Source organism: Delphinapterus leucas, chromosome 8 (assembly GCF_059928025.1).
Source record: "Delphinapterus leucas isolate spDelLeu-1000000601 "Yukka" chromosome 8, BTC_Dleu_Yukka2, whole genome shotgun sequence".
Classification (NCBI taxonomy): Eukaryota; Metazoa; Chordata; class Mammalia; order Artiodactyla; family Monodontidae; genus Delphinapterus; species Delphinapterus leucas.
Window position 1 is genome coordinate 4,315,601 of NC_143136.1, and position 11,907 is coordinate 4,327,507.

Genomic DNA, 11,907 nt, shown 5'->3' on the forward strand with positions numbered 1-11,907 from the left:
CAAAAAGGCACTAATATCCTCCTCTCTTGATGGAATGGTGCTCTGTGCTTTGATCTTAGAAAAGTGTCAGCAGACTTGATTTCAAGATGGCAAAACAGTGCAGAGAGAAATAATCAATGATTTTCCTTTTTTTTTTTTTTGTAACACAATAGATTTTTTTTTAAGTGAATTAACTGATTTCTTTCCAGATTTGAAGAAACTGAAAGGAATCTTTAGTGTTGGGCTGATTTAATAGAGACCCAAAGAAAAGATGAGATTGAAAAGGCAACAACAACAAATAAAACAGCAGCGAGGAAAACAACCCAGAGCAGATGGATAGACAGCTATTGAGGTGACGGTGGATGCCGAGGCCCAGAATGTGACCCGCCAGGTGAAGGGCATCTGCGGGTAACGAGGCCCGAACTTCAAGGCGAATGCAAAAGGCGCTTCGAGGTCGGCCACACACTCAGCCTCCCCCTGGGCTGCCAGCTGCTTTTGTGAATCCCCTGGAAATAATAAGGTTAGCGAACTCCAAGCAAGGAGCATGTGAAACCAATTATGGGCTCTGCCAGTTATTTGGGACTTCTGATGTCTCATCCAGCACATTCCGTCCTATGTCTGTTGGCACTGAGGGTCTGGGTGGTACATTTCAGCTGGTCACACCCCAGGACCTCCTATATCAGGTAGAATAAGAACATCAGTGATGAAGACACTCACCAGTCAAGCTCTATTTGCAGTGACAAGCGTCCAAGGGAAACAGCTGTGGTGGCCTTTTAGCCGATAGAGATGTCATTTACTGCAAAACGATGGCAGCGCACTGAGATGCATGCTGATGCCTGTCTCAGAACAGAGGAAATGCATGCAAACAGCTGGGGCTTTCTTGTTTCAGCCGAATTTTTACTTCACTAGAAAACCTTGTGTTATGGTTAGTGCAAGAACATATCAAAAAAGATTCAGGAGATCTGGGGATTCTAGAATCAGCTCCTTCGCTGGAGAAAGCTGGTCCCACCCCTTCCCTTCATGATCCCTCATCTAGGAAAGTAAGGGTCTCCTTTTGACTCCAAGTTCTCAAAAGGACACTGGCTCATTCTACCAGCACGGCCCTCCTCCTGGACCACTTTGTCAATTCTGGCCGAATTTCTTCCTTCGTTTTATGAATTGATTTTCTTTCCATTGTATCTTTGGAGAGACAGGTTTCTGCCTGGTCTCACCTTTACGTCTTTCCAAGAAACAAGATTGAAATCTGCCTTTTCATTTTAGAACCCAAATGACACTCTCACTATTTGACATTCTTTATTCTGTTGAGCTAAGAATAATTTAGGGGAGCCTAACACAGCTGATCTTAATAAAAGAACCAGGGGAAACAATATTCCAAACAAACACAAACCATCAGTCATCTCCAACAAAGGAGCAGACACACTGGTCCAGAGGTCTTCCAGGCACAGCCACCCTTCACGCTGGCCTAGGGAGCTGGCGGGATCCAGCACACAGTGCTCAGTCTTGATGGCGAGAGCTATCATCAAGGATAAGGCAGAGGGGCTTCCCGGGTGGCTCAGTGGTTGAGAGTCCGCCTGCTGATGCAGGGGACGCGGGTTCGTGCCCCGGTCCGGGAAGATCCCACATGCCGCGGAGCAGCTGGGCCCTTGAGCCATGACCACTGAGCCTGAGTGTCTGGAGCCTGTGCTCCGCAACGGGAGAGGCCACGGCACTGAGAGGCCCGCGTACCGCAAAAAAAAAAAAAAAAAAAAAAGAATAAGGCAGAGCCCCTGGGAGCTGGGACCTTCCTGTATTTCAGAGCTCTGCATGTGTGTCAGGCCCCTCCTGCATTTTTCACCGTGCCCCAGCGCCTCTTACCTGAAAGCGCGCACAGCTCACTCATCGGACAGACGTGCACTGGTGAAAACTGAAGAAGCAATGCCAACTGCAGATACAAAGAGAAATCTTTCACCTTTTCCCTTTAGAGCTGGGGGTGTTAGGGTCCTACACATCCTGGTCTTAAGACGTACAGAGATGCCACCCGCTGTGCATAATTCCTTTACAGAGGACATGGTTTGGAGGAGTTACTAAAATGAATTGAATTAGAAGACGCAAACTCCTGATAATAATTTTGTACTTCATTTTTATTTATTTATTTAAGAAGATGTTGGGGGTAGGAGTTTATTAATTAATTAATTTAGTTTTGCTGTGTTTGGGTCTTCGGTTCTGTGCGAGGGCTTTCTCCAGTTGCGGCGAGCAGGGGCCACTCTTCATCGCGGTGCGTGGGCCTCTCACTGTCGCGGCCTCTCCCACTGCGGAGCACAGGCTCCGGACGCGCAGGCTCAGCGGCCATGGCTCACGGGCCTAGTTGCTCCGCGGCATGTGAGATCTTCCCAGACCAGGGCTCGAACCCGTGTCCCCTGCATTGGCAGGCAGATTCTCAACCACTGCGCCACCAGGGAAGCCCTGCACTTCATTTTTAGATCCAAAAGAAAGTCATCTTGCGATCTGTCCTTCCAAAGATCAGCTTCTAACAGCTCCGCCTTCCAATGGCATTGTATCCTGAGTAGGAGCGCCATTCCACAGGCGCCTTGCTCCCCTTCCAGGCTCTCCTTGGCATCATGTTCTCTGAAATAGCCTTCCTTCACTACAGGCAAATGGATCTATTTTCCAGGGTTATTTCTTAGGAAGACTATTCATAAAGTTTTATAAAGCTTTCTTAGAGACAAGAAGAGAGAAAGTCACAAAGAGCTGATAGCAACAGAAATTTGCACTAATACATTTCTTTAAATCATCTACAACCTTTGAAGATGTTATCCAGCGACCTAAGAATGCTTCAGTATAATCTTCTAACAACAGGCCTCTATGCCCTGGACTGAAGCGTATGTTGGTTTACCCCTTTGGCGATAACATCTATGAATTCTGTAAATCATTCACATTCTTATAGCTATTATGTTGCAGTAGACCACCCAGCTTGATGAATACAAGGGTTTCGCTGGAGGAAAAATAACAATTGTGGTTGAGGCTAAATTCCGTGCCAGAAGTTCAGCGCTGAGGAACGTCTTCCCTGAGAAGTATGGGTACCTGAGGGTGGGGAAGGGAGAGGTCTTGGACAGCAGAAAGTCTTGGGCATACAGGGACCCTTGGCAATGACACCGAGTGGCCTCCCCATCCCCCGGGCTTGTGTGAATTGCTTCATTCATCTCTATTCTTCACGGCAATTGGCCAAAGTTCAGAGCTGAGTAGGAATCTGGGGCAAACACCAAAGGAATATATTTAAAGCAAATAACCTTAGAAAAACTCAGCTAGCTGCATCTTTCTGTACTTCTCTTTCTACTACAGCACTTCTTTTCTGAATGGAGGGATTTACCCACTTTTGCATCTTTGACCATGTTGTGTTTTGCTCCACTGTTTTTGGCACAGAGAGAAGAATCTCCGGGCCTCATTAAGTCACTGATAAACGCACGTGGCTCCTCTCCTCTGTCTCCCGGCCCGTGTGCTGACTCAAACATCTGCGCGTGGTAATTCTCTCCCAGAGAACCGTGGATGGTCAGCAACTTCATATTTGTGGTCAAAATGAGGCGCTTAAGAAATGTCTGTAGCTAATGAAGTGCAGCTGACATGCCCTTCGTTGTGAATGGGATGGATCGGTGATTTTTTCAAAGCATTTTTGCACTTGTGAAAGCACTGCAATTATTTTCCTTAGGTGCTTTCTGGGACAATCTTGGGAGTGAATCCGGTAGCATGGGATTCTTTTCCATGGCTAAGGAAGTCAAGGTATTGTAATTTAGTAATCTGAAACAAGTTAAAAACCAAAACTGTGGAGGGCAAAAACAGTGAGAGAATCCTCAGCTCTCAGGGCTTTGGCAAATCTCCATTTTGAAACCACGACACAAATGAGAAGAGGCAGGAATGGTGACCCAACAGACGGGGTCAGGCTCGCAAACTATGTGAAACCAGGTTGCAGCTCCGTTTTCCCCTATCCTTACCCATGAACTTGTGTCTTTATAGTCTAACAGAGCTTTTAAAGAACTGGGTGTGTGTCCCCCAACATAACACGGATGAAGATAAATCTCCTTTCTGCTGATGACACAGTTTTATGACCATGAACTAAGAATGACCTCAGAAGATCCAACCGCAACCAGGAAGAGCAACTCAAGCTGAATTACTCCAGACCTAAGGTCACTGTCTTTGCAGACACTCTTCAAAACCCAATGGTCGTCACTCGATAAGTTCAAGGGCGATTCAGCATTTTCAACTCAGTTATCCCTGTGAGTTCCCAGAATCCTCAGCTGCTCCAACACACGAAAGAGAAAGGGTCTCCAAGGTCTCCTGGGCCCTCCAGCGACGAGGAATGGGTAACACTTTCTCTCAAGACGTCTCAGGCCTTAATGGTCTCTGAGCTCTCATTAAAGACCAGACCTAAAGTTAGAACCATTCCAAAGATGAAAAAAATCTTAGATCCTGCCTGGCACTGCCCTCCCCATGTTGAGGAAGCAGCCGTCTCTTTCTCAGTGTTGGAAGGAGGGGATCGATCCTGCCACCCCAGATCCTAGGTTCCCAAGGGCCTGGGCCTGCCCTCCACCAACCACATGGAGCTGCACATCTCAGGCCCAAAAATGTCCCAACTAGATGTGAGGATGTCTTGGATTGGATGCACGCTGCCCTTCTGTTCTTCCGCTCTTCTCACATTCATTCTTCGCGTTCAGTTACGATATCGTTATTCTAAGATTCAAAGGCTAGAAAATGTTTGCATTGAGCTAGAATATCGTAGGCTGTGTACTTGGACCACATAAATCTCACCTCATCCTAAGTCCTGTTTACTGGGTTAACTTTCATACTGTGCCCTGGCCTTTTATCAAGGCTTACTCTAAGAAAAAAGAGTCATAAGAAAACAGCTCTTGGGTTTCTTGTAAAAACACTGTTTACGCCTTTTCTCATCATGTTATCTGATGTTTTCACACAGTTGAAGTCCAGGTCAATTTTTATTTTAATAAGTCACAACCAGAAAACCTTTAGTCAACACGAGGAACTGAAATACGTCCTATTTTCTGATCATGGAAACCATGACATAATTTTTCCCCCTTTTTTCCTCTTTCTTCTGGGATGCTCAAAACTAATTTCATGTTTACTCCAGATGCATTGCCTGTTCTCATATACCTGTTTACTTCTTCCTCTTCCTAGGTTCTCGCTCTCTCGATTTATTTTGCTATGTTGTTAATTTAGGGGATATAGACCCTATACTACAGGCCATCATTTTTGAAAACAGACAATGCATCTTTTAAAAAAAGTTTATTGAAGTATAATTGATTCACAATGTTGTGTTAGCTTCAGGTGTACAGCAAAGTGACTCAGTTCTGTATTTATACGTGTATCTATTCTTTTTCACGTTCTTTTCCATTATAAGTTATTACAGGATATTGAGTAGAGCTCCCTGTGCTCTACAGTAGGTCCTTGTTGGTTAGCTATTTTATATATAGTAGTGTGTATATTTTAATCCCAAACTCCTAAGTTATCCCTTCCCCCTCTTTCCCCTCTGGTGACCATTAGTTTGTTTTCTATGTCTGTGAGTCTATTTTTGTTTTGTAAATAAGTTCATTTGTATCATGCTTTTAAATTCCACATATAAGCAATATCATATGGTATTTGTCTTCCTCTTTCTGACTTACTTCACTTGCATGATAATCTCTAGGTCCATCCATGTTGCTGCAAATGGCATTATTTCACTCTTTTTCACAGCTGAGTAGTATTCCATCGTGTATATATACCACATCTTCTTTATCCATTCGTCTGTCAGTGGACATGCTGCCATGTCTTGGCTATTGTAAATAATTCTGCAGTGAACATTGGGGTGCATGTATCTTTTTGAATTAGAGTTTTCATCTTTTCTGGATATATGCCCAAGAGTGGGATTGCTGGATCCTATGGTAACTCTATTTAGTTTTTTAAGGAACCTCCATACTGTTCTCCATCGTGGCTACACCAATTTATGCATCTTTAAAAGTAGCCATTCACCTGAACTTAGATGTATGTATCTACCTAGTGGTGAGAAAGGGCTACATGAGTTAGAAGAGGAGTCCCCATCCTAGCTCCTTCTCCAGGGGATTTGCTCTCTGCTCAACCAGAGGAAAGAGCTCTGCTGTCTTAGCCATCCACTTTATTCATCACATGTGCCCACAGCATATCCAAGGTCATTTTTTTTCCTTGAGCTAAATTCATCTATAGCTCATGAGTGTATGTTTGCTTCCAGAACCTCCTAAGTCAATGGCCCGGGCTGCTCCTGGCTGCAGTGGCTCCTGTCTATGTCCCATGGCTTAATATGCCGCATCTCCCACTGGTTTGCAGATCTTCAAATGGATGGGTAGGCTTTCGTGGGGGCAAAAACACTCACTCAAATACCATGACCGATACTTGCCCACAGTATAAGACCAGAGTCTATGGAGGCACATTGCTCTTCTGTGAGATACTGACATTTATTTTTAACCCTTAAAATACTACTATTAGTAAATTCCATCAAAACCATTGTATTCTTAGCAGATTATGGAATTTCTTGGAGGTAAGTATATTCTTCCAAGTCTTTTTCAAAGAAAATTCAGGAGGAAATGGAAACAGCCCTAAAATAATCTCCACTAGAATTCCAGGAAACCATGCATGAAGACTACCCTAGGAAATGGGGGGGGGGCGGGGGAAAGGGGGAGGAAACAGAAAACTTTATCATTAGCAAAAAACTGCACTGCAGTATCAGAAACGCATCTAGTGGCTCCGGGTCTCCTCACCTCCAAGGGAGAGAGGTCTACAGGAAGGGGTCACAGTATAGATTTTTGGCTGCGCGATAAATCCAACCAAATGTCCCCTCCAAGAGACTCATTAAACAAAACGACTTGGAAAAGTGAAAAAGCAAAAACCTATATCAGTCATTAAGCAAAATGAAATCGAGGAGATGATACAATCACATAGAAGGCATTACTTGGTAATGCCTGTACCGAGGGGTAGGACGACTTTGAAAACAGAATCACAGATTTCCTGGTGGGCAACTAAAGAGAATGTGCCTCAGAAGTGAGAACCTAAGGAGCCCTCCTGGGCACTGGCCACCCCCAGGCCCAGCCCGCCTCCCTCCCCTCACCTGGGGGAGGTCTCACCCATTCACCCACCTTTGCAGGTGTTCACTGAACAGGAGCCTCAGGGGGAGGGAAGTCGTGTCCAGAGAACACCTCCCACAGCAGAGTCGGGCGGGGGTGAGTGAGGGTGGGCAGGCTCAGGGCGTCAGCACAGGGGTTCAGGATTCCTGTTAAAACCCAACTATATGGATTCGATACCTTTCCTACAGACCAGTGTGACCAGGACCAAGTCCCCCTTTCTGTCTTTGCTTCCAAATACCTGCCTTACCTCAAAGTGATTTTATAAAGAAGAGAGCAAGGAAAGAATGGTAATACACCTAACGAAAGATGAAAAGAATAATGATGGTGATGATGGTGGTGGCGATGATGGTGATGACGGTGATGGTGATGTTAATGTGTGATGACGGTGATGGTGATGGTGATGGTGGTGGTGATGATAGAGGTCAAATGTGCTGAAACCTAAATCCCTCCAATGCCTTCCCACCTCTTTCAGAGTAAAAGCCAAAGTCCTTCCAGAGGCTGCCAGCTCCTCTGTCACCACCCCAGCCTTTCCAGCTGCTCTCCCCACCCCTCCTTTTCTCTCCTTCACACTCTAGGCCCTCGCCTTTGCCGTTCCCTCTGCCTGAAATGCTCTACCTGTAGATCTTCCCATGGCTCCGCATGACTTCCTCGATATGGATGCTATGTCTAAAATCACACGCTTCCCCAACAGGTGCACACACACACATACACACACACACTGACATTCTCCTTTCTTACCCACTCTATTCTTCTCCTTAGCAGTTAGCACATTTCAACGTTTTATACACCTTACTTTTTTATCTTGCTTATTTTTTAAAATCCCCCAACCCTACTGGAATACAAGCTCCATGAAGAAAGGGATGTTGTCTGGCTTCCTTTTCATTTTTTTCCCACTGTTGAATTCTCAGCACTGAGTGCAGTTCTTGGCACATGGCAGCAGTCAGGAAGTATATGTTGCATGAAAGAAGACACATATCATAGACCCCAGATGGGTGGGTGCATCCTTACTATCATTGCGGCCAGCCACTTAGATCTCTATTTTCTTTAGTTCTTGGCCACTGAATACTCTTGACCCAGAGAGACATGATTTTAGAATGGAAAGACAGTGCCTGAGTATCAGAGAGATCTTGTTTCTCATGATCTCATTGACCTGACTGTGTGACACTCAGGTAATTCCCTCAAACTTCCCTGAACTGTTCCTCCTAAAACTGTAAATAAAAATTACAGGGGGCTTCCCTGGTGGCGCAGTCATTGAGAGTCCGCCTGCCGATGCAGGGGACATGGGTTCGTGCCCCGGTCCGGGAAGATCCCACATGTTGCGGAGTGGCTGGGCCCGTGAGCCATGGCCGCTGAGCCTGCGCGTCCGGAGCCTGTGCTCCACAACGGGAGAGGCCACAGCAGTGAGAGGCCCGCGTACCACAAAAAACAAACAAACAAAAAACAATGACAGCTATCACTTTCGAGCACTTACTAATACATCAGACACTGTGCTAATTACCTCCTGAGGTTCCGGGGGAAGCTCAGGTGAGTACTGTTACTATGCTGAACCTACAGATAGGGAAATGAACTCTCAGAGACAGTAAGTCCTTTGCCCAAAGCCACAGCAAAGCTGGGGTTCATACCAACACAGTCATATTCCAGTGTCCACACGACTATTACTAGACCACATGATTTCCCAGGGAAAGGAAGCATTTAACATCCCTCCAGCTGTAAGAATTTCTCTCCACCCACCCATTCAATTACCAACTCATCCATCCGTCCACCCACCCCCCCACCCACCCACCCCCCAAACCAACTGTCTATCCATTCATTCATTCATCTACCACCCACCCTTCTATGTATATCTATCCACCCATCCATCTGCCCATACCCCCCCACTTACCATCCCATGCACCTACCCAACTACCCATGCATCTGTCCATCAATCCATTCACCCATCCACCCACCCCTCTATCTATCCATCCACCCATTCATCTGCCCATCTATCCATCCATTCATCCATCCATTCTCTCACCGGCTGACCTGAGGAATTTTACTGGTGGATAATTTAATGAAACATCTTTCCAGCCAGGGAAGACATTCACAGCGCATGTCCTAGTGGCATTCAGTTACTGGTGAGATCTTTGTACTCAAAGAAGGGTACATCGTGACTCCATTAGCTGTACCAATAACTTGGAATTTGAGATGACAAAAAACTGGCCAGAAAAACAAACAAACAAATATGAAATCCAACTAGGCAAGAAACGCAAGAGCTAATATTTGGTGTCAGGGAGCAGAGGGAAATATAACATATTTTCTAATACAGACAGTTTGGGAACTGGCCATGCCTTCAGCTGTATTCAATGTCTGAATATTTTTTTAAATTCAGGATTAGATTGGTAAAAACACAAAATTCAGTTTAAAAGGACAAATCAAAATCATTAGCATCCTCTGCAAGTATCTCCTGCAGACAGTAACGAGCATGTACTCTTCTCTCCATCCTGCACTGCCTGTTCTGGGGAACCCCCAAAGTCAAAGGGCACACAGCCTATCTTTGAAGAGCCTTCATTTCTTGGGGAGGAGAAAAAACATCTTTGGCATGAAAACATAGTGGGGAGGGGTGCGAAGGAGTGGTACAGGTGTCAAGGGCAGAGAAGTTTACTCGTCAGGAAGGTTGGATCCTGGGTCTGTACAGAAGGGAGGAACTTCCTTACTTGGAGACAGGCAGCCCTAAGGTACAGTTTTGCTAGTCAGAGAGGAAAGCCCACTCCCCAAGGGGCTGAAGAGTCAAGCCCTGCCTGGTGGCACCCTCACCAGCCTCATCCTCATCTACAGCGGCAAGGGCAGAAGCCTGGGGACCTGTACCCCCCGGAAGCCCCTCTGTCACCATGCAGTCAACCTTCAAGGCCAGGGCATGGGAGGAGGGCCGCCCACTGCATCCTTATCCGGTGAACCTAAGCGCAGGTCTGGGAGCGCTGAGAACTGCCCTGGACCAGGGGTCCTGGTGCTCGCGCCGGAGCCCAGCGTCTACCCCATGCCCTGGGTTTCAATGTGCATTTGCTGGGATTCGAGTTCACTTGTTTTTCAACCTTTCACCAAGTTACCATCAGATCCTGCTGAAAGAGCACCTTGGGGTTTGTATTATTAGCCTCACTTCCTTTGATGCAGACATTTTATCATTCTTTCACAATAAGAATGACAGGTGATATGTTTTGATATTTTCCCTGCGGTTCAGACTCAGATTTCCTTCAGGGCTGGAGTCTTGATAAGCTCTTTTTTTTTTTTTTTTTCTGGAGCATCAGGTTTATTAACTAGAATTGGAAGAACTAAGGAGTTCTTCGAACAAGAACTATCCCCCTCCGCCACCGACACGGAAGACAGAAGAGTGGGGGAGGGGAGACGTGCCCCAGGAATGACAGTCCAGTCTCTGAAGTTTCACCCCGGTGGGGATTGAGGGGCGGACCTGCAGCCACGGTGGCCTCTCTTTCGGTCGCCTGGGCTGCTCCGGACCATCCTCTGAGCTGGCTAGGGTCTTGGATACGGTGCTTCTGAAGGCCGTGCAGAGAACACACTCATCTTCCACTGGACCGGGTCCCAGGGAGCGCGGCGGCCTGACCTTCCTGCCTCGGTCATCCGTGGGGCTCAGGTGGGCTCACTTTATTATGACGCCTCTCGCCGGGCAGCTTGCAACAATGGTGTTTTAATATCAAGTTCCTGATTCTCCCAGCCGCCACTTGCTTTTTCTGGCTGTGGCCAGAGGGAGTGGATGAGGACATACTCTCAGGCTGCCCAGCGTGGGAGGACCTTCCAGCGTTGGGCACACCCGGGGGGCAGCTGGTTCCCTCTGGGGCTCCAATCCTGCTGCTGGTGGAGGGGGATGTCCCAGGGCCACACTGGTAGGCTGAGCTGGGGGTGGCAGTCATCGACTCCAGGCTGGGAGGGGGCCAGGCAGGCTCACTGGTCTTCTGCCCTGCCTGCTGGTCTTCCTGCAACTGCACATTTTCTCCCTGGTAGAGCCACCTGGTTAGCAGGGTGGACAACTCAGGGCTTGAAGAAGGCTCACGTTCACTGCCACTGAGGTCCCTGGCAGGGAAGGGCCTCGCAGTTATGATGGAGGACCCCACCATTGGTTTCATGGAGCTCACACTGCCTGTTCCTGGGTCCTGGATCTGATCGCGAGTCATGCCCAGAGTCCTCACCATTGTCACCCCCGAGTCCTCTTCACAGGGTGGCCGGAGTGGCTCCTTCGGGCCCATGTTCACCCATGGATGCCTCATGAGGTCAGGTAAGGTGCCTCTGTCACTGGGGTTGAGGGCAATCATTTTTTGTAATAGACCCCTTATCTCCAAAGACAGGTAAGGTGGGATGGGGTACTGCCCTTGTAGGATTTGCGTCCGCAGCTCGTGGAAGTCGTTTCCCACAAAGGGCCAGCACGCAGTTACCATGGTGTAGAGCACTACTCCCAGGCTCCACACGTCCAACGCAGGGCCGCTGTAGCTCTGCCTCAGCAAGAGTTCTGGGTCAGCATACGGGAGTGTGCCGCAGATCGTGTCCAGTTTGGCAGCGTCATCATACTTGCTGCTGAAGCCAAAGTCTGTCAGCTTTATATTCATGCTGGAATCAAAGAGGAGATTCGGTGGCTTTAGGTCCTGGGGCACGTGCTGCAGGGAGTGCTGCAGGGCGGAGACCAGCTGCTGGAACAGGCCTCAGGCCTCTGCCTCTGTCATACGGCCATGGGTCATTAAATAGCTGAACACGTCCCCCCCACTGAGGTACTCCATCATGAGGAACAATGTCTCCTCCGTGTCAATCCCCTCCAGCAGTTTTACAATAT

General features: G+C 47.5%; 1 protein-coding gene across 1 annotated transcript; it reads right to left on the bottom strand.

The window, feature by feature from the left end:
* Positions 1-10,702: 10,702 nt before the first annotated feature.
* On the bottom strand, positions 10,703-11,686 carry LOC149748494 (serine/threonine-protein kinase MARK2-like). Its single transcript, XM_089916073.1, has one exon. It carries the CDS (start codon positions 11,684-11,686, stop codon positions 10,703-10,705), a length of 984 nt encoding a protein of 327 aa, XP_089772199.1.
* Between the last annotated feature and the right edge of the window lie 221 nt (positions 11,687-11,907).

Excerpts from the sequence above, each read along its gene's own strand:
- LOC149748494 (XM_089916073.1), bottom strand. The coding sequence starts at position 11,686 with ATGAATATAAAGCTGACAGACTTTGGCTTCAGCAGCAAGTATGATGAC.